Here is a 26,937-nt window from a genome sequence, read left to right as displayed (position 1 = left end):
CAAAGGGATAGCTCCTACCATTGTTGTCCTCTGCAACCATAGCTAACGGACGTCAAAGGACTTTTTTCACATCTATTCTTTTAAAATGGGTTGCAATAATACCGGTGAGGAGTCGGCAATAAATAAGCTTCCCCTCACCGAGTCAACTAGATTAGATTGCACCGGGGACATCTGTTGAGTGTAGGTGAGCACTTTCTCTGGCTTTCTCACTGTATGGGAAAGGAAGTCCTTTAGGATGTGCCTTGAGGCTTCTTTTTCTTTTATTCACTTACTTACTCCACCTCCACCCTCTATTGAACACCCAGAAAGCTGCATTGAGTCGAGAACAATCAGCGCCGCTCACAGATATTTTTGTGTACACTGTGAGACATTTTTTTCAACGTGCAATTATAGCGTCGGTGTGCTCTGCCAAATTCATACAGCAGGAAGTTATGGCCTGTCATCTTATCATCCTGTTGACAGTTATCTCTTTTACTATCTTATTGAATATTTAATACAATACTTGTACGAATGCGTTTTTTTTTTTTTTTTTTAAACTCACCCGGTAACTTTGTGGATTCTGTTGGCTGTTCATGTGATACCAGGAAATGTTTAACCCCTATTGTAGAAAGACAAAAGGTTGTTTTAATCCCACTGTGAGAGGGGAGGGGGGGTCAGGGGAGGGACGCGAGAGGAGGGGAGGGGTTTGTGGGTGTGTTGGCAGGGTGGGGGGTGATTTTTTTTTTTTTTTGGTGAGGGGATCGGCTCGTCTCTCTTTACTGTCAGTCTCAGCAGACACATCGAGGAATACACAGCCACTGGGATTATGACAACTGAATTATGCTCCCGCGCAACGAATGCACGCACTGAAGGGATTTAATCCTTTTGACACATACGGAGATAAAAGGTGATGTATTCTCTTTGTTGTCTAATGGCTGTTTTATGCCATGTAAGTCACCTGCTGTGCAGAAAGTACGGCTTGTGATGCTCTTGGAAGATCTGCAGGTGATAATCAAAGCCCAATCTTTTTGGATGATGACATTCTATTAGTCAAAAATACTAAATATTTAATGTTGCTATTCCTTCTTTTATATCACTGTAAATTAAATATTTTTGGTAGATTTTGACAGTTTTAGCTTGAGCTTTCAGAACTTGTGATGAGCATTTTTCATCGTTTTCTCTGTTGATCCAAACCAATTAGAACTGAGACAATTAGTTTATTAATCGACTGACTGACTGAAATGTAGTATTCGATTAATCGTTTCAGTCTCTAAAGCAAAAAAAACCCCAAACATTTTCTAGTTTAAGCTTCTCAAATGTGAATGTTTGTTGTTTTTCTTTCACTTCTGTGGTAGTCTTTTGGATATCTTTGGTTTATAGACTGCTGGTTGGACTAAACAAGACACCTGAAGGTATTCGCTTGGGCCTTTTACAGACATTTCACATGAAAGAATTGATTAAGAATCAGCAGATGAATCACTGAGGAATATGATCTTCAGGTGCAGCCCTAGATGACTCTCATGTCTATTAAACCAGAAAATCCAGTTAGTTTTTGGCACAGTATTTCTTGCAGAGTTGTTCAATTTCCTCAGCACGCTTTTTTCTGCAGTGAGACGTCCAAAAGAGATTGTTTCCTCTGACAATCAGCAATGTTATTGACATTTCCATGGACAGTTTGCACTTTTCCAGCACTTGCGTATCAACACATCATCTTTTTTCCTTCCAGTTTATTCTGCTGAATCTCAGCTAGTCCGTCGGCGTAATGGCATCAGAGCACGTCTCCGTGTCCCCTAATGTAAATTCATCATAGGCGAAGAGTGTGTTCCGGCTCTAATTATTTCTCCCCTCTTTGGCGGTAATGATGCTTCATCGGGAGAGCGGTATCGTCTACAGCCACACTGTGTCTCTCATTAGGCGAGAGTCTAAAATTAAACCTACAGGCCCGCTACGCTGGTGCTGAGCCCCTTTTCCTGTGGCTGTGGACACACACATCAAAACAACCCAGCCTGGAGGAGAAAATCAACAGACTCTCATTAGAGAAACACCTCACTACCTGGTGTTATCTGCAGCGAGCTTGTTCAATCTGTGGACATCTGTAACACACACAGTTTTACCAAGGCACAGTTAGATCTGTGCCTGTGATATCACTTTGTGTTTTCTCTCTTCTTCGTCTTTAGAGCAGCATTGTGGTGACGACTGAAGTCAGCACATTCACAGTACTTGATACTAAATATTTCATATATCAGCATTTACACTGATAGAGATATATTTCATGAATAATTATCCACCCGAGATGAATCATTTATGATGCAGTTCTACTTCTTTGCAGTTAACCTGCAGCATTTTTTTGGCCACTTGGGGTCAGCACAACAAGTTATAAACACAACGCTGACATATTATCACCTTTTAAAGTAAACAGTTGTTTACACAGACACAGAGGAATGTTAGCATTTATTTGGATTTGTATTTCACTAACTGCTGAGCTAAATATCTCTTAAATCTCCTAAATAAAACAGCTAACTTTGTCTGTCCGATGTTTGGTGGTAAGCAAGTGGTGTTCAGTGGGTTTTTTTGGAAATATTTCACTGAAAACTACCTCTGAATGTTGCTGTGGTGAAAGTGAAACAAGCACAGTAAAGTTTTGGGCCTCAAAGACCAAAAAAGTGAGTTTAAAGACACTGAAAACATCATCAGTATGAGCAACCACTTTCAGAATAGAGTATTTTTAAGTTTCAGGGTTTTTAAAACACACGTTTCCTTTATCTTTTTTCTATTCCTTTACAGTGTTGTCGTGCTCTTATATTCATGAAGGATTCAGCCGTCTGTCTTGTCTGTCAGCACTCACGGCACGAGAACGATCCCTGAGGTATTGAGGGCACCGTGCGACCCGTGCTGTGAGGTGTTTTGTAGTCCTGCTCGCTGCCCACTGTCGGCATCCGATCTAAGGTTATTTTCAGTGTCAGCCACCTTCTCATCACCATGGCAGCCGAGCTGGACTAAGCTCAGCTCAACTCTTTGGTGTCTAAAGGCAGAGGTGGGGTGGTAGGATGGCTGGCTCGATGTCATAGGGGGGAGGGCGCTTTTGATGGGATCAGCCTCGTTCAGACAGGATGTGGAAAGGTCATTTTGTTGTTGTGTTTTATTCATGGAGCTCAGCTGTAATCAGCTGTTTCGCGTGTTAGCAAACAGTTGCTGCATCAGTGAGGCAGATATTACAAGCTGGACTGTAGGAGCTGAACAAGATGATGGCTGAGCTGCGGTTCTGTGGGAGGGTTCGGTGTCAGCACAGGTGTGCACACCAGCTTTTAAAAATCTGGGTCACGATCCTTTCAAGTTCAAGGTTGTAAGCAGACCAGAAAATAATGTTACTGACTACGCTATGCTGCTGAGGCTGTCTAAATCCCAGAAACGTACAAAAGATTGAAATAAATAATGTAGGTTTTCCCAGAAACGTACAAAAGATTGAAATAAATAATGTAGGTTTTTGGGGAGAAGAGCATGAGAAATCACCTCAAATGTTTTCAGACAAGCTCGCAATGATCAAACGCAGCAGAATCAAAACTTGTGCGGCGAGACAAAATGGTGATCTTGAAAGGAAAACGACGGAAGAAACCACATCTGTTATTTGTGCGAAACAGAGTTAATGTAAACCTATAGTTCACAGTCGGATCTTCGTGGTGGTGCAGAAAGCAGCGTTCGTATTTAACCAAGTGGAAACTGTGGCGTCTCTCAATGGGGGCCCTCCACGATCTTATTTGGAGCAGCAGACTGAAGTCGATAAGCCTCTGCTAGAAGTAAATTGGATTGGCTTCTTCAATCATTTTGCCCATCGATTCCTGTAGGTATGTCTGTGTTCATTGTGACAGTGTTTGAGGAGGAGAGGCACGAAATAAAGGAGGTAACGACAGAGGGAAGGTAAAAAAAAGAGAAGATGTGGGGAGGTTATTCGAGAGGAAAGACTGGACAGGATAGGTTAGGACAGCACAGCTGAGTCCATTTCTGGCCTCTGACCTCATGTTAAGATCGCACATCGCATCAAATCATGACATGTCACATCATGTGAAACATGTTTTTCCTGCAATTTCATTTTAAAAGCACGGCTTATCCTAGAATATTTATTTCATTCGTAATATATATCGCGGCACATCTCTATATCACCTCCCACGACTGTCGGAGTGGAGGCTCCTGACCTTGATGCTGAAAAACTCTGAGATAGACGATGGGAGGAGATTGGACGGAAAGAAGGAAGGCAGTATTAGGGGGGGCGGGAATGAGAGGAAGTTATTAGAGAGAGCGAGATCAAAGAAAAGGATAAGTCAGAAAAAGGCATCGTAGCCTGTGACCTCATGTTTAGTTTCGTGATCCGAGCGAGGAGTGAAACATGTGAAACATACTTTACTACTTGTGTGGGTTATAAGGCAAATATTATTCATGACATATGATCCGTGTATCATCTCCCATGACTTTCTGTGCGGGGGTTTCTTGATGTTCAAGCTAAAAAAAGAGGAGAGGATTGGGTAAAAACAAAGAAAGAAAAGGTGACATGACAGTCAAGAAAGGTAGGAGAGGAGAGAGGTGATGTGAGCATATGATTAGAGAGCAGGGGGGGAAAGAACAGGACCAGATCAGGATGACTACACCTTTTCTGGCCCATGACGCCATGTTTAGACTCTCATAATCAGGAGTTTATCATGGCCTCCTGATGAAAACCTCTCAAGATCAAAGAAGGAAAAATGGATCAGTTTTGCCGAGTAAGAAAGCAGGAGAGGTGTGGGGAGAGAAAAGAGGAGACGGAGGAGGACAAGAGCAGAGGACAGGAGTGAGGACGACTGTAGATAATGGGAGAGGAAGGGAAAGGAGTCTAGAGAACACAAGATGTAGAGACAAGACAAGAGGAGAGACGAAGGGAGGAGACGCGTCTCTCCTCAGCCACAAGCTTTATCAGTTTGAATTACACACTCCCGCATCTGAAAATCCGTGTTCACACTTTGGTTTACACAGCTTGGATGTTTGCTTTCTTTTCACCACCAAAATGTGTCACAGTTGGGAGTATTTTAAGTAAGAGTCAACACACACACTGGTGATTATGCTTATAAAATTCACTCCCCTCCACAAGTGTGTGATGAGAAGGAGGGATTTCATGCAGGAACACACCGGGAGTGTAATCTTCTGTGGTGTGACTCTGACAGAGCAGGAGAGTTCCAATTTGAAAAAGGATTTACGCAGATTATAATGAAACCAAACATGAAGTAGTTGGGCCATTGTGAAGTCAATTTGATGTACTGGAAGTTGGAAAATATGCAGACTGTATTTCTGCAAAGCTCCCTCTGCAGAAATCCTATTATTAAACATGGTATTTTCATTTCTGGTTGTTTTCCACGGAGGAAGAGTACTGAAATTTCTTGTTTCCATTTTTGTTTAACCAGCGTGAAGAAAACCACAGAAGACAAAGAAGAAGAAGAAGAAGAAGTGGACAATTAGCCTGGGAGAGGAGGAGGAGAGCGTGGATTCAGGTTTCTCTGGTAAGTTGGAAACATTTCTGTCTGACTATTTTCTCCAGATTTCTTTCTCATCACATCATCTCTACCAACACCATCATTTTCCAAAACAGCGTGGAACTTCCGGCCTTTCAGAATCAAACGTTCTTGTTCTTCTCAGAGGCATTTCCCCTCCCGTAGGATGTGAGCACACACAAATGCCAGCCTGTTTGCCCATGTCTGGCATGTGTCTCCAGTCCAAATATCTTCATCTATGATGCTGCCAGACTGCGAACGTATTAATATTAACATTCCCCGTAGAGCTCATAAGTCCCTAAACAAATACCTGACCTTTCTGCCGGTACATCTGTTTTCTCTTTGGGCCTCACTTGCGATTCCCTCTCTTTTATTCTAGCTCTAAGGCAAAGGTCACCGCTTGCTTCACTGGCATTTCTCCACTGGCAAAGTGTGTTTTTGTGTCGGCATTTCATTTTGGCAGCGAGGTTTGGCAAGCGGATGCAAAAAACAACACTTGTGTGTCTAGTGTCCGACTGTCTCTCTGATGCATATGGTTGTCAAGGTAACACACCCTCTCATCATCGCCCACTGTCGATACTTAGAAATCACAAAACAGCACTTAGAGCCTAAATTGTACCTAACGCTTCTCCCTCATTGAAACGTAATGTGTCATAATGGAGCATGCAGAGGTAGAAAAGTTGCCTAATGGCAGTCGGCGCAATTAAGCAGTAAAGTAGCTCCCTTAAGCGCAAGGTCTCGGTGTGCATTAGAGCCCGGAGAATTGACTCAGTTTTTAAAAAAAAAAAAGACCCTCAGTAACCTTTGGCTCATCCCCTCATTCAGTAGCGCTGAAAGAGTGTCCGCGATTCAACAGGGAGTTGATCTAAAGCTCTGTGAGTGGAGGTGACACGGTGTGATGTGTGTCCACCGCCCAGTTGAGTGTGAAGGGAAGGGATCCCACCCTGGACTTGCATCACACCGAGCCAGGCGTGGAGGCTACACTCACAGCTGAGTGGAGAGTTAAGGGACTCTGACGGCCCCGAGCTCATCCGCCTCTGCTGTTGGCGCTACGCTTGTTACATTTTTGGCAACGCGAGGTATCCCTCTCTCTCTCTCTCTCTCTCTCTCTCACAGTTTATTCATTTATGTGCCTATTTCAATCTCTCGTTTTGGCTCGGGCCAGTCCGTTTCTCATTTATTCTTTCCATTTCTCTCTTGTCATTTCGCTGTGGCCGTGAGTTGTTTTTGTTGTGAAGGTGTGCTTCCAGGCCAGAGAGGCTGAGTCCACAGTTTTCAATGGCCGAGTCATAGAGGGCCACACTTAGGAGCTGCGGACTGAATTCGCGGTTCGAAGCACAGTGAGGCGTGAAGCGTCCATTGTGAGTGGTGGCATTCAGGTCCCAGGCTCTTCAATGGAAGGCCGCAGAGGTTTCTGTTTACGTCGATGGTGCTGTCTTTCACCGGTTTCTCTCACGTGGTCGTCAGAGTGTGTGGTGTTATTGTTTGTGTTTATGCGTTTTAATGCCAAATGGGGGGATGGTGGGAAAAAGATATGACAGAGCTGTGCTTCTTCTTCATCGCTATAATATTGTAACCTCTACATGAGTGTGACAGAAATACATAATCAAGTCTTTTCATATACTGTGCAGTCAGGAAGTATTTGTGAATTGATGCGATTTCCATTTGACTCCGACGCATCGGATTTGAAATGAAAATGTGACTATGAGGTTAAAGTGCTGAGTCATTTGTGTTTGCACCTCTGTTGGGTGCATATTGTATATTGGATAAACAGTAGGACGCCTAGAGTGCTGCAACATCCAGAAAAATGCAACCCAGGTGTTTTATGGCCAAACTATTGATTGTCTAAATCAGTCAGCTAAGGGCCAACTCGTCATGTGTTGCACTCTCTGAAGACCAAAGTGAAGGCAAGAAGCCCCCGAAACAAGCGAGAAGTGCAGATGGCTGCAGTACAGGCCTGGCAGACCTACGTCAGGGAAGATGCCAACCGTCTGCTAATATCTGTAGATTGTAGAGTCCGGCCATTTTCTGCAAAGCGTTTGCAACCAAATATTAAATATGACAAGAGGGAAAAAAGGCCAGTATATAGCCTCGAGGAAGATGGAGGAAGACCACATACCACAAGTCCGGCTTGGGATCTTTCTTTGCTGTACGTTATTCCATCGCTCTTGGCTCTTCATTTCCTGTCATCTCTTCACTGTCAGATTTCTAATAAAGTAAAATAAATGCCCTCAAAACACTACGAAGGTACAGGTTTGCAGTCCGGTTAATTACAAATTGGGTCATTTATCATTTATGTCAATAGTGCTTACGAAAGCAATTACTGGGATTCAGGATCACTCCCAACATTTCTACAGAGAAGGTCAGTGTTTACAACACGACAGTTTGTGCAGTCATCTCACATTGGCTAACCTAAGGGTTTGTTTAGACCTGTGTGATCCTCTGACTACTCCTGTTTCTTACCCTGTTTGACTTCTCTCTAGCAACTGGTGAGAACAGTGTTCAAATTAAGCGTAGCTGGGAAATGAAGTTGATGCTAAAAACTGTAATTCATTGAGCGGCTGCTTGAGACAGGCTACAGATGTGAGTCAGCCTCCATGAGCGCCTGCATTAAAATGCCAAACTTCACATCAGAAATAAATATGTTCAGAGAATTTAAGAGCGTTGCTGCTTGATTGACAGGTAAGCACAGTTACAAATAGCTTATTTGAGCACCCAGGCGTCATGTGGCCCGCCTCAGATCGGCCGATGATCCATGTCCGAAATTAACTGGGAGGGCGAAGAAGCAGTACATCCAACATGGCGACGGCCAATGCCATTTTCATCTTCAAAACAGTGCTTTCAAACCCTACGGGTGATGTCACTCAGGCTCTGTTCATTCTTAATACTGTTGTTGATGTGATGTGGAGGGAAACGCCTTCAAATTAAAGCATAGATTTAGTCCTTCATCCTCATAGTTATTGTTTCTTCAAATCCAAAGCTCATCCAAACAAAACGTGTCTGTGTCTTAATACTTTCTGGCTGCACGGTACAGAGCCACTCCAGCTGAGTAGTTAGTTTTGAATGGACTGGACTGTGACCCACCTGACTGTCTCACAAATAACCTCCTTTCCAGAAATGCCAGTGTACACAAACCGTATAATCGTCGTTTTGAAGCAGTAGCTTTCTCGCTATATTACACAGCAGCAGCAGCAGCTCTGAGATCAGAAGAGCTGCAGATGAGTGAGGGGATTCACAAACTCACGGAGAGCCCCCGGCTGCTCCAAGCTTACGTCGTTTCAGATGAACGCGTCAAGATATTTCTAAGGTGTCTCTTTGATACACGCTTGACAATTCTCTCTGACGGTTCTCTGTGTCAACACTGTGTCTGCACATGTTGTGTTTTTAAGAGACGCTGTACTGTGCGTGTGAAAGAGGCCATGTGTGGATGTGCTCGAGTGGATGTGTTTGCGTGGGTTTGTCAGTGTCTGTATGAGAAGCAGAGACCGGGAGGTGCTGAGAGACACAGCAAGAGTGTCAGGAAGAAGGACATGAATAAACAAATAGATGAATAGATGGATACAAAGACGACGAGGGAAGAAAGAGACTGGGTGATGTGAAAGAGGTTGGTGAGGCCTCTCCTGAGGGGCTTCTGCTCTCCTCTGTCTTCCAGAGTTGTGGAGAAAATCGTCTTCATGCACAACTGAGTCACAAATTGCTCAGCAGACAGGCCTGGATAGTCTGAGGAGACGCTAGTTCTATATCTGGCTCTGCATCTCCATTTATTTTTATTTTCCCAGCTTCTTTCACCTTCCTTCACCTGCACAACCTTCCTCTAGGCCTTGTTCTACCTTCACGTCCTCGCCGGACTGCAATTATCTGATCCAGCTTTGAAGGGTTTCCTTTTTGTTGTAGCACTGTTCAAGTTGAATGTTGAATTTTCCATCCAATGATTTGCCATGTAGGGAGTTTAATTATTCGGTGACAGTTCTTTGTTCGACATTTAGGAAAACACATTTATTGGCTGTCTTACTGACATTTAGATGATTGATACCTCTCTCAATTCTACAGGCTGAATAAGAAACTGAAGCCAGCAGCTTAATTTAGCTCATCTTAGATTAACTTATCTTACATTTAGTCTTTTGTATGAATAAACTAACATTAAGACTGAAAGCATTAGGAAACGCCTAGCCAAAGGTAACATATTTCTCCTGTAGCGCCTCTAAAGCTTAGTCATTAACATGATATATTCTGTTTGTGTTAAAAAAAGTTGGTTATCATCAGTCACTTATATGCTGGAGCTATTTCTATCTGTTTCCCCCCCCTGCATCCAGCCTTTAAAGCTAAACTAATCATGTCCTGGCTCCAGCTCTGTTTTTAGAGTACAGACACGAGAGTGGTATCAATTTTTTCAATTTTACTGTCAGCGGGAAAGTCAATAAGCATACTTCTTTCCGCAAAATGATCGGCGAGTTATTTTTTTTCTTATTTTAAAGATGTTACTGATTTTTTTTCTCAAGGATTTGGACTGGATTTCTCACTGGAGCTACAGGAAAAAAAAAAAGTTCAGACAGAATACTTGACTGGCCTGAGAGGATGGAGTAGGTAGTCCTTTTCTTTATTTAGACAGAGAGTCAGTAAAGGAAATAGAGCCCATTTTATAGTATGCTTCCAAATCTGCCAACTATCTTAATGTTGTTATTGTCCACACTACATTGCCACTGCATGATCACAGGCCTTTTTTTTTTTCGTTTCATCTTTTTTGTTTTGATACGCCGCTGAATCCTTCTTCACACTGTGGATAAATGCCAGCGGTCTGTTTAGTCTGATATCTGAATGTTAATGTAGCTTCGGGAACAGAGAAGATTGTCCTCGCGACGCCTTAAGCTGGTGGGATCTATCTGTTCGAAGGGGCCCCTCTAAGAATCCAAATGATTTATGTGACTGTTAGGCATGGGTCCTGGTCCAAGGCCAAGTCTATCAGCTCATCAATATAAACAGCGCGGCTCTCCGGGTGTTGTGGTGGAATACAAATGGCTGAATTTAGATGTAACCCCTCGCTCACCTGCATCTCAACCAATTCTAATGAGAAATCTCTCTCCGTACCTTCTGAGAAAGAGAAACAGAGAAACACCAAGCTATATACATACTGACTATATATGCGTTTGAAATACACCATTTATGCTTCCTGTAGGTGACCATAAAATGTCTTTATTCATTCTTAATGTGTATGCAGTGGAGGGTGAGATACTATACCATTATATGTAATGGCAGTAATTCATTCATCTGTCATGTTTGACCCTGGAGGCTGAAACACCCTCTCGTGTCCTTCCCCAGAGGCCGGTCACACTCAACTTGTAGTGCTCGACCCCCCCAAGCGCCGACCTTTTTTCGCCTGTACCTGCGCTGTGAGCGATGGACGCGGTCAGAAAAACTCCACTAAAGCCTCACCCAGTCATTATCCAACACTCAACACACACTTCTCTTGCATTAGCCACCGGTCTCATGCCGTCAAACACAGACACAGGACAGAGGCTGTCAGCGGAAGCCGGGCTGACTGTTATTGTTAAATGGGAGCAATGTTTCCTCCGGAATCTCCATTTGACGAATGAGGGCTGATGGAACTCTTCTATTCGGGGGCCATTATTTCTGATGGGGCCAGACGATCTGTAAGGATGGAGCACTGTTTGTCTGAGCTGCGACGCCCACTGGGTAAAACACGGAACCCACTCGAAACGCACTCAGACTCTCCAAATGATAGATGTAATAGGGAAACTCTCTTAAGCTATAACACCTGGAAACTTTTTTTTTTTTCTGACTCTCTGCCGTGTTTTCATGTCACGTCTTTACTAAATTTGTAAAGTGAGTGTTGCACAACGTGCAAAGGGAGCTCTCTTATGAGAAAGCTAAATCCCTAAATCCTTTATTTGCATCATTAATACTCATTAGACGACATTTCAGTCATCCAGACCCATGAGACAGATAGAAACATGTCAACACTGAGCCTTAGTGATGCGCCAACAGTCGCCGTCATTCAGTCACCACTAGGGGCTTTCCCGTTGTAGTCTTTAATCCTTACAATTATTTCTTTCATTTCACCCAAAAAAAAAAAAGAGTACTTCTAATAAAATGTGGTCGCCCAATTACGTCCTGACAAAGAGCACATCTATTCGCATAAGGGAGATGTTATCGCTCTAATTTTTGGTAAAATATCACAAGTTTCTCAGGCTCAGAACTTAATTAGATCAAATTCCTTTTTTTTTTGGTTTTTGAATGGGGAAGATTTCAAATGAAAATTCACAGTGCCCCTCTTCAGTTCAAATACAGTCAGAGGAGTTGACACAAGGCTATCTTTGATGAATTGTTCACTGCCCCTGAGTTGTTTGTTGAGTTTAGCATATGAAAACCCGACTCGTGAAATAGAGTGGCCATAGCTCAAGCCAGTGTAATCAAAGCTCATTGAGACTTGGCTGAAAAGAAAAGTGTTTGGATCAGCGCTGCTGGCACACACATTATTTTCACATTAAGCAGCATAACCGCATGAGTTGTGGCGTATTTTTTTTTTATAGTTAATATTATGTGATTCAGTTTTGATACACCAAAAGGTTAGAGTGAGTGATGAGAATCACGAAACCAAAACCATCAAGCATCAGTGAACGCACTGATAGACTATTTATCACCAGTTATTTAAATATTATTGGGAAATTAAGTCATTTATCAAGCAAGATATACATTTAATATTGTCAACAAAAACTATGATGATAAATATATGGACATACTATTTTGTCTATGATGAAAAATTAGAAGTAACATTAGAAAAAACTAAACTATTCTCAAAGTTAGTGCAACTTTTATCAAACACTAACTTTTTGGCGTTCACTGCTGCTGCACTAATCGCCAACACTTCAGCTAATCAATCATTTTGAGTCATTCATCAAGCTTCTCTCTGCTCTGTTTCTCTCTTTTATAGTGTATTAATGTGTCAGTAAAAGCTGTGATGAAAAAAATATTTGTCGGAAATAATTGCTTTTCCACTACGAAGACATGAGTAAAATGGAATAAAAATCTATATTCGAAAGCAGAAATATATATGACAATTTTGTCAACAATAAAAGATTGAACACTCTTTTGTTCACGCCTGGTAAACTAATTCTTCTTTAGTTTAGTTTCTCTGCCCGACCTGTTTCACTTACGTGCAGCATCTTCCATTATAACTCTGTTTTTCAGGACTTATTTAGCATTTAGCAAGGTTTAACTGCAGATTGTGTCTTTCATTTAAAAAAAAAGAGCCATGATTTGATTTTCTCACACTTTGAAAGGGCTATTGTTTGTGTCTTCTATGTCTGAAATTGGATGGTGAGTCCTTTTAGAGAGCAGCGAAGGGGAAATGATTTGTATTCACCTGCTGTATCTGAATAGAGCTGAGGAGGGGCTGCGAGAGAGAGAGAGAGACAGAGAGAGAGGGGGCAACGACATAGTGCTTCCTTTATGTGATAATGGATTGCTCTGACATTCACACACATTGTGATGTGGTGTGTCTATCAGTCAATACTCTCTAACTTGTTGGGTGAATGGCAGGTTTTAAACAGAAGCCAATAAATGGTAACAGGTGACACGTTTATGCGTTACACGTGTATTTTACATCAAAACGTCAATATCAATGTGAATACTCTGCACTAACACATGCAACATGTGTCCTCCGAATGAGTCCTCTTTCTAATTTTCTCTCTCTCTTTCTTTCTTTTTTTTTTATGTAACTGCACTCTCTTTTATTGGCCCGCCTGGGCAACTGGATTCTTCTGTCAGCTGCACAAAAGAGACAAAGTGGAACCGGGGAAGGGCAGTAATGAGCAACTCCTCTTACAGTGTTACATATAGACCAGCCGCGGTGTGGGGAAGCCTACTGGAGACAATGGAGGGTTTTGAGAGGTCTAGAGCCCTCTGAAGCCCCTCTTTGATTGAGTTTCCTGGCACTGGGCTCCAGTGTTGGGACTGATTGTGGAGTGGGAGCTGTGGGTTCAGGGAGGGGGTGAGGACCCTCCTCTGCGCTGACCTTTCACAGACACAGGTGGGGTAGAGTGGAAGGGGCCGGTGGAGGAGAAGGGAGGGGAGCAGCCCGAGAAGCCTATTGTGGTGCTCTGTGAATCTAGAGGTGGCACTCAATAACACTAGACCTTGCTGCCTCTGTCCACCTGCCAGGGATTTTCTCATCGCTACTTTATCACTTGTAAATTGCAGGTTCTGGTAACAGATTGTTCCAGCACACAGTCAGACGTCTTAGCTGATGTTGTGGGTAGATTTCGGTAGACAACCGCAAGCCAGTTTGCTCTTTTTTTAACAATGCTAGTGTTGGTTGGAAATATTTGAGGAATCACAATGAAAAAACACGGCCGTAGACTCTAAACCCTTGTTCCCTGTGTTGTGGCTGTGCCGCGGAGCTGATTGCGGCTGATTGTGATTTCACCAGAGGCGTCGCAGCGCATTTCAGAAGCGGCCGTGCTCCGGCGGCTGGTTGTAGCATCTGTCAAAAAATATGTTGCACAGAGCAGATCAAGCTGGCCAGAAGGCAGACACATGAACAGCACCCCCTGCACACTCCTTATTGTAAGACAAAAGAGAAATAACTTGAACCATGTAGCCTTCTTACTCGCAGTAGAAGCACATAAATGGCTAAATCTGAGCAAGTTTGGAGGCAAAATGCTCCACTTTTAAAACACTCCTGGGGAAAGGGGTATAAGGTGTCACAGGCAGTAGTCAGAGAGCCGTGACCAGTGGACTTTAGAGGTTTAGTCTTGTTTCAGCATATTTTATATCTCTATTCATTCCCATATATACCTTTTTTTTTAACTGCATAATTAAAAATGTCGTTTTCTTTCTTTTCTTTCTCTGAATCCCTTTTCACACTCTGGATAAATTCCACCACGCTGTTTAGTCTGATTATGAGCTCCGACATGGCCTCCGGACGGAGAAGATTGTCCTCGATAAGTCTACACATCACTGCCTCTGTCCACCTGCTACTTACTCACTGGCAAATTACATGTTCTGGTGACACACAGTGCTAATACATTGTTCCAGAGCACAGTCAGCGTTCGGGCTTTGTTATCTGATGTTGTCTGCAGATTTTGCTGGACTGAATGGTACCATACAAAGCACAGACTAGGCAGCGATTGGTCTAAATGACCAGTACTGTATCAGCACAATTCAAATTCACTAGAAGAGTGTTTATATACAGTAGTGCTTTTCCAGAAAGGCCTGGTTGCATTAACTGTTGACTCTAAGCGATCATATGTAGACACTGTTTCTTGTTTCCTTTTGTTACTCTGGCCCGGCAAAACATCCCGGCTGCCAGTTTTTTTGTGTTTGAGGTGAACATTTCCTCCGCTGGCTTGCCCCCCCCTCCCTAAGCTTAAAGTAAACTCCACATATTGGCCCCATCTTGAGAGATCCTTCACATGTGGAGAAAGCCGGTGCGGACACGATGGCAAACTGAGATTCTAATCATACCTCTTTTGTTGAGCTCAGAGGAGACTGAGATGTTTTTTAGGGTAGAGCAGATGTCAAGCGTACAGTGTTTCTCCAAGGTTACTTATGAGATGACAAATAGGTCTGAGGCCTCTTTGTCCTGTTTTTCCCCCCCATATGTCTGTGATTTGATGAGAGGGTTGACATCTTTTTACCAGCATGGAGATCTGAGATCACAAGGGGATTGCCATGGATACAGAGTGCCCCGTTGGAGTACAGTTTTGAGTGGCTCTACTGCTGAAAAGTGTATCGAGTGTCCCTATATTTAGCTATAGAACATTTTCCTGCTTTTGCCAGACTATGAGGCTTATGGATTACATCACGTAACTTTAAAAACAGTATTTGTCTCTGATTCTACGTTTGAATGGGTGTTTCTGTCCGCTGCCTCAAAGGATTTGTTTGTCTTCCCACAGCAGATTGGTTTTATGATGATTACTTCATCATAAAAACAGCTAAAGTGTGTCTTGACATTGTATGCAGAGGATTTTAAGAGTCCTTTTAGCCATTCAGGAAGCCAGTAAGAATGCATTCCTCCCACTCTCCTGCATTTGCTCATGATAATGAACCTCTGCTCAGCATATGAATGGCCTTAACCATAACACACTCATATGGCAGGCCAAGCATAGTTAAGCTCCATCTCAAATGTCCTATGTTGACCCATAGTCTTTGTGTATACATAAACAAGGAGGATGCACTTGGCCAATATAAATTCACATATACACATGAAACGTCCTCGTTTAAGGAGTAATTACAGTGTGGGGATTAGGAATCAAATAAAGGTCAAGTTCAGATCCACGGTTGCTCGTTCAGCCTGTTGCTGCTTCCCCTCCTGATCTCATTTTAATGAATGCTTTTTAAAAGTGCCTCCACTCGCTTAATTCTCCAGTAATGAGTTACTGTACAAGTCAGGAATCAGACAAGTGTACAAATGCACTTTGGGGACTTAACTTTTGGCACCTTGCTGCCACTGCTACTTTGTTAACTAATGATTTATAGCTTTTGCTACATTGTAAGGTAGTGCAAAAGGTTGAAAGACTTCCAATTTACCACCAGCAATTATCCTAAGGCGAAAGAAAGAGGGCCTCATGCACCCATCCATCCGAGAATACTCTCTATGAGAGTGCCGGTATAATGTGAGGACATGACTCGCCAACTGCATGTCATATTTAGCTGATCTGCAACGATGAGATGAAAGCAAAACGCCTTTCGGTTCCATTTAGGTTGAACAGGCAAAGATTTCCTCCTTAACACAGCCGTCCCATCTAGTGGTGCCGCTTCCATCTGCATACTAAAGAGGAGCCTCCTCTCAGAAGTGCCGGCGCCGGCAGTGATTAGCATTTAGGCAGAGGGTGACAGAGAGCGAATCCCGGAGTGTTTTTGGCGTGTACGGGGAGGAAGCTTATTGAATGGCAATGTGTGGCGTTCTGTGAAAGGAGGTGTACCAAACAAATTGCCGGATACGTTGTATTAGTAGCAGATGGCCATTAGCATTAGGAGCAATGGTCGATTGATAGCCAGGAAAGAAGTTTTAAAAAACTACTCAAGAGTTTAATATCGCGCTTTCATCGAGTTGGAGACTTTGGGTCAAACTTCAAGAGCCTGCACTTCCCATAATACAACCCACCAGTTCGTACCACATGCTTTCTCTTGAAAATGTGTAACCTCCAAGAACAAACTAAGGTTTAAGTTGATGGTCAAAATCAGTTTTAGCTTGCAGTATCCATCCAACAAGAGAGAAAGAAGAAGAACGTAAACAACATGTTTACAGTGGCGCGGATGAATGAAGATCCTCACTTCATTGTCCGGCTTTGTACAGTGCAGATGAAAGGACTGCTGTGTTTTTTTTTTTTTTGAGCCGCGGGGTCTCCCTGAACAACAGGACCCCAATTCATATGTTAACCACACCAATTATTTGCATACGGCCCCCCCAATTATAAAAGCTAATGAGAAGATTATGGGAAACGCATGCTGAAGCTGGCCCGCGGAATTTCCATTGTGATCCTGTAGCTGCAGATAAAAGGCCCGTGAGAGGTATTAGTCAAAGCCACTGAACATTCAACCTCATACATTAGGGCTGTAATTTATATCGCTGCTAATGCCTGTCCACTGCATTAGCTGTGAATCCAAAGCTCGTGGAGACAGCTGCTAGATGTAACAAATTTAATGTTCCTTTTAGCTTTTGTTTAAATGGACTTCCAGAGAACTATTTAGAGGAGTGATAACTTCATATTCCAATCTCGTATGATTTAGATTTTCCAAACTTTGTTTAACTTCTACAGCAGGGCCTTTCAAGGCGACCTCCCGCTCCGCCATAGATGTTTAATGGCACAGGGAAATGGGCACGCAGCCCATGGGTTGAATTCCACGCAGTGGCATCCTGAACTGCAGCGGGTGCACTCGACAGCCTCGGAAAAATAAACTCTTCCAACCATATCCGTTTTCTCATCACCACCTTCCTGAGTGTGGAGCCATTCTCATCATTATACCCCCACATTCAGCCGCCTGTAGGGGATCCCTGCTGCTCCATTAAGGCCATGGCGAGGCTCACAAACCTGTGATTGCACGAACCATCAATAGCACTGATTATAGGAGTTAATTAGGTTGCTTGGGAGAGAAGGGCTTGTCTTTCATCATGGATGCTAAAACCGTACAGTACTGATGCAACAACGGTGACTCTGTGAGTGTTGCAGTATTGCATCACTATTGTTTGGCACAATGGCAATATCTTCACTAGTAGTTAGCATAAAGCACATGGAGTAGTATTATCTGTTGCTGTAAGGCAAATTCAATCGGGCTTTTCTCCCCGCTGACTGCTATTCATTTACACCGTGTGGTGTGCTTCAATTCTCAATGCTCGTGCCCCTGTCAGCTCCATCTGTGTGCTCAGACATGTCCTGACCCTCACGTTCTGCAGCCCGCTTGCATGAATGTGTATATGCGCGTCGCTGTACGTGCTACATCTCTGACATGTGCACAAAACCAATTAGTTTTGGGATTTTCAAGTAGCTGGCCATGGGAAAATGACAATGGAGTAATTGAAGAGGCTGGCTGAATGAGCGGCCAGACAGCTCAATGCAGCTGTTACACAAGTGCTGAGTGTTTTCTCCAAGGACAGAATGAACAGAGAGAAAAGCAAGTCCTGATTGAAGGTGGTCTTCTGCAGTTGTAGACAGTAATTAACATCGCAGCCTTTCACTTTGCTGACATTTTTACAAACACAACTCGGTTGTGTTGTGGAATTTAAAGGTTCTTAAAGAGTGGTTTTGCATGATTTAGTTCATTTAACACAAATCACCACGGCTAACCATCTTGCAAACTGTGTTGTTTGTGTTGTGCCGGGCAGCCATGGGATACTTTCTGAGATGGAGAGAAATCATTTGGCAGACTTATGTGATCCGTCAGCGGTTCTGTAAACTTAAATCCGTTGTAAAGTAAGAATACATATGTGTTCTGAGTTTGTCAGACCAACAAAGAAAGTGTTATTAATCACCCGCCAAAGTTTGATGATTAAAAAATAACGACAAGTTTATGAAATTAGGTGTCAAAAACGGATAAAAATGAGAAGTATCCTCAGCTCCAGGACTGTGGAGGCGTGTCCGCTGATTGTGCTGAAGCCACGCCCACTCGTTTTGAAGCCACTGAAATGTGAAAAATTAAAGTCATCGTCAGATAACAAAGCATGAGCGCTGATTGTGCGCTGGAACAAAGATCAGTAATTAGCCAGAGAGAGAAAGTCAAATGCAAAACGACCTGACTTTGCCGTTCCCTTCAGCTCTATGAAGCGTTTTAGCATCTTTCAGCTCATTGTTTTGTTTTGTTTTTAGAGCCCACAACATTATTGTTTCGGGTTCAATCATCATTCCACAGCAGGTAGATGTTTCCAGCAATGAAGGTCACTGTACCCCGCCTGCCCAGAACCAAACAGCAGGCAGACACAATTACTTTCTGGTAAACATAGTTGAGCGTTTATCAGCTAAAGAGCCAGGTATTTCCCTCAGGAGTTGGTGGAAAGCTTAAAGGAGGAGTAAATATTGTCGTGATAGTCATCGGGTGAGCACAAACATGACTATTCATGAATACTAATGATGCTCCATGTGTCCTGGATGTGTAAATAAGCTACTGTTGACTAACATGTTCACCGTATCAACTTAAGAGGTGAAAATATGTAAGTGTGCTTACAGTTTGTTTCCACTGCTCCAAAGTAGTCCAAATAAAATCAATTAATGCATTTTTTTGGAGCTAAAACTTAGCAAATTACTGGTCTCGTCCTCTAAGTACCCCGGCAGCTGTCATCAGTGCTTTTAGTAGTTTTGTATTGAGTTTTCTAAGTGAGACAGGAGCTCAGTTTATTATCCTCTTAGCCTCATCTATTTTGAAAAATATCTAAAATTCCTTGCTGGAAGTGTCCTTACCAACCTGTCATGTTTCTTTCTAACAGACCATTTCCTGTTCGATTTTTATCAGCCGCCTGACAGCTTTTGGCAAAGCACTCACAAACAGTCCTGTGTTTTTATCTCGGCCTCAGCAGTCTGCGCTGAAAGTGAGCTTTATTTACATTGGCTTCTCCAGTTCTGTCTGCATGAGATGCATAAGAAGGTTCAACAGTTGTGATGGATGTTTTGTGATTGCGTGTCCTCTCATAGGCTTCTATATTCAAATGATAAATGTGCTTTGAACCGTTTCTTCTTCGGGATGCGGAGCTACCTTAGGCTAATGCTCAAAATATACTCATTATACAAGCTTTTTGCCTCATGGCACATCGGTAAAGTGAAGGCTATAGAATCAGGAACATGCTCCACTGCTTTATTTGAAATCTGTCTGGATGTTTAATCACTGTTCAGACAGTGGATGTTAGTAGTTTCTGGCCCTCGTGGCTGGTTCCTCATTTTAAGAGCCCCACTTTGGGTTTCCACTGTCTTCCAACTGTGAGAGGGATGTGAGGTTTTGGCCCCTTATCACTGCAGCTCACAGGGATAATTATTGCACACGATGAATACAGGCACACATATACTGTATGCACACAGAGAGGCGGACACGCAGACCGGCTTGAGCTGAGCTGCTACACCTCATTAAATTGGGAAATGAATCCTGGTTGAAGCCCTGGCTCCATTCCAGATAAGAATCACCAGGCTTTCGGGGATTCACCGTAAAATGTATAATTAACACATATATTCTCGTGCTTGTCACAGCCTGTCCCTTTGACTGTGTACGACCAAGTTCAGCCACTGTTTTATGTTGTTTTGTAAATTATAGTGATCTTAATAGGTTTTTACATTAACGAAATTAAATTGGCACTATTGTTATATTTCTAACACACAGCAAGTGGAAAATAAACACTGACGGCTAAAGTCTGTTGCAGGTTTTCTGCTCTGTACAATTCAGCACCCCTGCCTGCAGCCTCCAAATGAGCTTGATGAAATCAGCCCCCCCCACCCTTGGATCTTTTTATGTCAAATCCCAAGCCAGAGCTGCCTGATGGTGTCCACAGCAGTGTGATTGGCTGCCCTAGGCGAATAATACAGAGTTTCCCCAGAGAGGTGTAATGGAAGCTCGGGGCAGCAAACGTTAGCCTTGGTCTCTTCCCATGCTACCAGACATACAGGCTCTGGGACCGGTACTGAATCATGACTGTAGGGCAGCACTAACAAATACATCAACTCCCCAAGGTGGACCAGGCCAGGGTCTGACTGCTTGGCTGACTAGCCTCTGGTCCCAGGCACAGCTTCCACCACTTCATCTGCAGCCCTGACCCGACCCACACCCACAGGCAGGAGAGAGAAGGAGTACACGTATGACAGGCTTGATTTGATTCTGTCATACAGTAACGGGTATTAATATCCCAAATTTGATAGTGTGCTTTTCTGATAACGCAGCAAATTAGTCTGCCTGAGCTCCAAATTAAGCTGTGACATTTTAATACCGTGCCAGCGGATGCCTTGGGTAAGACGGGCAGGAAGAGCGAGATAAAACCAGGTCAGGCTGCAGTTGTTAAGAGACAGGAAACGACTCTTTGTAAGTTCTGTTTCATCATTTGCAAGCTCATTTTTATGAAAATACCGAATGACACTGATCATTTCAACAGGGCTGAATCATGGAGATGAATATGAGTATGAATAAGTTATTGTGTCAGACCGGTTCGACCTTGACAGTGATTATAACAACATTTGCATTTCGCTGTCGTTTATTTTTTAGCTGTCTCAATAAATAATTGCTTCTGGTTGGATGAAGGTGTGATATGTTCTCACTGAGCTGCCTGGCAACAAGACAAAGATTTAAAACCATCTTCAGTACAGTACATGCATTTCTGTTTTGCTCTCTGGTGTATTCACAGTTGTGACGGACGCCTAATTAGGTCATATCGTGTAACAAAAGAGAATCCTCACTTAATTAACAGTTAATCAATGGCCAATTAGCCTTGCACCAGTTTTTTTTTTTTTTTTCCAAATCTGTAAACAAGCCACCTCACTTGAACCTGAACACCCTGTTGAACTTGTGCCATCTGTCCACATTGAGCGGTATCTACTAAGATGTCAGAGATCTAAGGTCCGCCTAATCACACGTGATGTCGTTTCCCACGACAACAATCTCATGAAAGAATGATGGCTCAGCGTCTGAAATCTGACCTCAGTGGTGATCGGTTCGCTTCTGGCTCAATCAGTCAGTCGGTCAGTCAATCAAACTGATAAAGCTGCGAGCCAAATGGAAAGTAAAGCCAGTGTCCCCATGTCTTGTCCCTTGGCATGTCATCTACTGGCTGATGTGATCGATATGGCAGAGAAGCCTAATGGCATCGTGGCCACGGCGGTGATTAGCCGAGCAAAATGAGCCCATGTGGGCCCCGTCGGCCCGTATTGGAGTGCACTAGATCAAAAAGATAGCTCCCAGCAAACTGCACTGCATGGCAACTAACATCGATCTGTGGCCAGAGCTATATGTGTCTGTCTCTCTCCCATTCTCTCGTTCTCTCTCTCTCACCAGCTGATGAACACAAAATAGAACAAACTCAGTATTATGATTGATGTCCGCAGTAACTGGATGTGCTATTCAACCCAGTAATCTCTGCTCCTGCCTCTATCCTCTTATCTCTGACGCCGTCTCCCTCTTTCTGTTTTTCCCTCCCTTCAGTCGTGAACGTGCACGTGTCCTCAGACGGCGTGACTGAGCGGAGAAGCCGGGGCGTCGCTGTTTTTCGGGGCAGACCTTTGCGTCACACACCGATGATGGAGTGGAGGAGGATGGACGCAGCACTGCTGGTGCTATTACTAGGACACCTCGCCACCGCGTTGGAGGTCCCACTAGACCGTAAGACAACAGATCATACACGACACAGCGTATTTATATCCGAGAGTGTAAAAGTTCCTAATGTCAGGGGTCTGTTTTATGTGAGGCTGAGGAGTCAATTCATCAATAAGTTGATTGACAGAAAGTTTATTGGGGCATCAAGCAGAATTACCATTTTATTGATTTGATAGTTGCAGCCTATTAAATAGCTTTGCTGCATTTGTTTATCATATGTTATTGGGACCAAACAACTAATTTTAATATATACTTTAACTTCAAGCTCAGACAAATTCTAGCTGTGCTTTTCACTATTTTCTGGCATTTTAAACGAACGTGATTGATACGTTTTTTGTGAGTTAAAGACAAGAAATTGTTGAGTGCATAATCCTTTACCCTTTATTTATATAAAGCATTAAACAAATGAGATATAAGATCTTTAGAGGTGTAGACAGGCCAGGCTGTTTTCCCCTGTTTTCAGTCATTGTGCTGTGGTAGGTCAACAAGCTGCCTGAGGTAGCTTCATATTTATCAAACAAACAGGAGGAGGTCATGTGCTGTATTTAATTTATTACTTTTTTTAAAAATAGCAGTTTTTATTCAGTTTTATCATCATTTTATCCATTTTATATATGATTATATATATAAAAATGAGATATAAAACATTAAATCAACACATTTGGAAAGCGGAACAAGCAACTGTTTGATAATTTTATTAAATCATCAAAATTCTTGCCTGGCCTCCAACACCACAGCCAGGCCAAAAACATCTTCTACATGGCCTCCAACACCACAGCCAGGCCAAAAACATCTTCTACATATTGTTTGTTCGGAGCTGTTGATCACATGAGGCTGTCATTTCTCAATTGGGAACCTGTTTTGTTCAAACCATGTTTGCAGCAGAGATAAAGCAGGAAGATATTTTTCTCCACTAATGCCTGGTTCTCTTTACTGTCACCAATTGTCTTTCTTGTTTGCTGATTCTTGGAAAAACTCTAAAGTTCTGGAAGGATGTAAGTCTCAAACCAGTGTGCATTCACTGCAGAGGTTGTGCTAGCAGTGTTTTGTTGTGCATTAAAGGTTTTATGTGATCTTTTTTTTAAAATATTTTTGTGTTACAATCTGCTTGTTTTTTTGTTTTTTAAATGCAGAGTGTGATTTGGAGTGGACTGTTCATTGCATGCATTGATTCCTTCGTTTCTTTTTTTTTTTTTTTAGCTTGTTTGGTTCTGTGTGTTGCTGCAGTCGTAGAATATTTTTTTTCCATGAAGCAATATTGCAAACAGCATGAGTTCTCATATCATTTGTTTTGTCATAGTCCATTAGTTAACTCCTGAGCACTGACAGGAATACATTAAGCATTGGATCATTACAATAAAATGAAATGTACCTGAGCGTTCAGCATGCTTTTTTTTTCGTCGTTGCACATGCTGTAAGAGCTTTTTGTGTCCGTCAGCAAACAGCCGTTTGGTAAGTCTGCATGTGATCGGTAATGTCTGCTGGTGTGGTCAATACAGCAACAGCAAAAGGCTTAGTTATGCAGTAAAGGTCATGATTGAATATCACCTTCTTTCTGATCGCCTTTAGTGCCGCAGCCGCCGACCATAACTCACCAATCCCCCAAGGATTACATCATCGACCCACGAGAGAACATTATAATCCACTGCGACGCGAAGGGGAAGCCTCATCCCAGGTAGGACTCTGTGTGAAATGTGATTTTGTATTCATGACGCTGCTACTAAGAAAGATATTCCAGGTGTGGATTCAACCACCTGTCAAATTCAAAAGCTTAAAGCTTCAGCTGACAGCAAGTCTCCAGAAAATATAGTTTAAAATATGATGGGAAAAGTTGAGGTTTATTCAAACTTTATAAATAAAAAAGCTGGCATCTTATTCCTGCACATGCTGCCCTTGCCAGAGCCTGATCGTAGCTATCTCACTGTAACATACATACAGTGCATACATACATGCATATTGTACTGCTACTACAGTACTACTTACATGTACATTGTACTATACTTGTGAGGACCCTCATTGACAAAATGCATTTCTTAGCCCTTAAGCTTCACTTTACCCTTTACAACCATAACATAACTCTAAAACACGAAATGAATTCTTATGTAACTTTCAAACACCATTTTGAAGAAATTAAGACTGGCAAATAGATAGTTTAGTGTAGTAGATAGTGTTTTGGAGTGAAGATTAGCCAGAATGTCACTTTGTAAAAATGCTGTAACAAAAACATAGTCCTCACAAGGATAGCAGTACCAGAACACACACACACACACACACACATAAAGCTATCTCTCCATCATAACACAATTTGTCATCAGCGGATATGAGCTGCGCTGTTATGACACTGGTCTGGTTTTTGTTCCTCAGTTTCTCCTGGACGAGAAACGGGACCCACTTCGACATTGATGAGGACCCCAACGTGACTATGAGGCCTCACTCTGGGACCCTGGTGGTGGACATCAGCAGAGCCAAAGCCGAACATTACGAGTGCGTGTACCAGTGCACGGCGAGGAACAAACATGGAACTGCCGTTTCCAACAACATAGTGGTGCAACAGTCCAGTAAGTCCGGTGCATTCTGTCATTTCTGTCCTTTCCATGTTCATGTTATGCACATCACATCTCATATCTTTTTTTTTCTTCTTCTTCTAACAATTAAGTAGCCCTTTCCACCTTAAGAGCACTCGAGAAAGGTAAAGGTTGCATGTAGAAAGCAGCATGTTTTACTTTGCAGGACGTAACAGCAGATAAAACCTTTTGTATTTCTCCTTCTCCTTCTATTATTATTCAGTTAGGCATCACTCCCTTCATCCTTCCTCATCACCTCTGTCATCGAGTCAGCAACAGTCCATTAGCAACCCCATATTTCATGTCAAATTATGGGACTCCTCATCCATTGATGTGTGTATCCTTCTCCAAATACTCCAGGGTCCCCCTTGTGGTCAAAGGAGAAAATCAAGCCAATCGTCGTTCAGGAGGGAGTGTCTTTAGTGCTGCCGTGTCGACCCCCGGCCGGGCTGCCTCCTCCCATCATATTCTGGATGGACAATTGTGAGCACCTCATGTCATGTCATGGCAGATGACGTTTTAGCCGCACACATTAACACTTTATAATCCGCTGTTGTTTACAGTATATGTGTCCTTGTAATGTTTTTAGACACTAACTGTTGAAACCTGTTGTGTTTATGGCAGAGAAATGGGGATTTATGGGAAATGTGGTCTCGTGTTTAGAGTGTTTAGAGATTCAACTATGCCTCTACAATTTTCAGCCTTTGTTCTGTGTATTTAATGTCAGATCAGAATGAATGAATGAATTATTACTTGATTTATCAAATGTGTTGATTTTTAAAAGGTTCACCCATATTCTCTCTCATCACAAGAGACAATCAGTCTCAGCAGATGTTACTTTACTTTCCACTTTCTGCTCTTTTTATGAGCTGAACTTCTCATCAATTTAAAAGTTCTGATTTAAAGTTCATTGTTGAACTCGCGTCAGCAAAACAATCTCACCACAAGGTCTATTTAGTAGCTGTCAGGGAGCTTTCAGCTGTATCGTATCGTAATCTCTATCTCTACTTGGCAGCTCTGCTCTGTTTTGGGAAGATCATGTGATACAATTAAAAGCTCCAGAACAGCCAAGGTCAAGAATAAATTAACAATCTTAATCTTAATTTCTCTGAGGTTTGATATAATTGTTTAGATGTCTCACTCCAGCCGAGTACAAAAGAGGTGATTGAACTTCGTCAGCAGCAACATCACATTCTTGAACCCACCAAACACACAAGCACACAGTCTTTAACTACAACGTTCACTGCACACTTCAAAGTATTTCATTGTCTGTACATTTCAGACTTCCAGAGGCTGCCTCAGAGCAGCAGGGTGTCCCAGTCGCTCAATGGAGACCTTTACTTCTCTAATGTTCTCCGAGAGGATTCAAGGAACGACTACATCTGCTACGCCCGCTTCCCGTACACACAAACCATCCAGCAGAAACAACCAATCACCGTCAAGGTCCTCAACAGTAAGTCTGACTGTGTGTTTGTGAAGTTGAAGACAAAGTTGTAATGAACCAGCATAGCAGAGATGACTGGAGTGCGAGTCCGCATGAGAGGCAGCTCATTTACAGTAGTGTGTGCTGCTCGCATGACTGCGTGGGAGGGAAACAGCATTTCCTATCTCTGATTTCATCCTCAGAGACGCCAGCAGTCGTCATCCCACTGAAAAGACATATTGTCAGAGCTGTGATGGCTCCCTGCACTATCAGCCAGGCAGGCGTTCATTATATCACTTCTGTGCGACGCTCTGTGTACACACTCTCCACCGACAACAAAGACTTCTCTCATTCAGTCTAGCATTTAGCAGTTGACGTGACGACAGGCTGTTCCCACAAAGTTGCAATCATTTCGGTTTTTTGAATCATTTGATGTTTTTGTTCTCGACACTCTCATTGTCAACACATGTTTTGTTTGATTTTTTATTTATTTTTGATGATTTCACCTTGTGGCATGTTTGATTTTCCTTTTGTGTTACAGTGGATGCAATCAATGACACAATGGCAGCTTTTTACAATGACACTGATTTATTTAGTGGTGAGTTGTGGCACCCTCTAGTGTTTTAGCCCCCCCCTCCTCCTCCCCAAACCTAGAGCTCCA

At 42.8% G+C, this 26,937-nt stretch overlaps 1 protein-coding gene across 13 annotated transcripts in view; it reads left to right on the top strand.

Moving 5' to 3' along the window:
* The first annotated feature begins 757 nt into the window (after positions 1 to 757).
* Positions 758 to 26,937, top strand: part of nrcamb (neuronal cell adhesion molecule b) — a 43,379-nt gene continuing 17,199 nt past the window's right edge. For 6 of the 13 annotated variants that reach the window (XM_019272661.2, XM_019272668.2, XM_010739030.3 and 3 more), the window contains exons 1-9: positions 758 to 886; positions 5,406 to 5,501; positions 22,119 to 22,295; positions 23,273 to 23,284; positions 23,859 to 23,964; positions 24,654 to 24,847; positions 25,214 to 25,336; positions 26,136 to 26,306; positions 26,818 to 26,874. In XM_019272661.2, coding sequence (XP_019128206.2) covers positions 22,211 to 22,295; positions 23,273 to 23,284; positions 23,859 to 23,964; positions 24,654 to 24,847; positions 25,214 to 25,336; positions 26,136 to 26,306; positions 26,818 to 26,874 — 748 coding nt within the window. In that variant the 5' untranslated portion in view covers positions 758 to 886; positions 5,406 to 5,501; positions 22,119 to 22,210. The remainder of the gene's footprint in view (positions 887 to 5,405; positions 5,502 to 22,118; positions 22,296 to 23,272; positions 23,285 to 23,858; positions 23,965 to 24,653; positions 24,848 to 25,213; positions 25,337 to 26,135; positions 26,307 to 26,817; positions 26,875 to 26,937) is intronic. The other 7 variants (XM_019272663.2, XM_019272660.2, XM_019272669.2 and 4 more) reach the window with 6 other exon arrangements.

Source organism: Larimichthys crocea, chromosome XXI (genome assembly GCF_000972845.2).
Source record: "Larimichthys crocea isolate SSNF chromosome XXI, L_crocea_2.0, whole genome shotgun sequence".
In the NCBI taxonomy this organism is placed as follows: Eukaryota; Metazoa; Chordata; class Actinopteri; family Sciaenidae; genus Larimichthys; species Larimichthys crocea.
The sequence above is the reverse complement of the archived record's forward strand: the minus strand, read 5'-3'. Positions and strand labels throughout refer to the sequence as shown.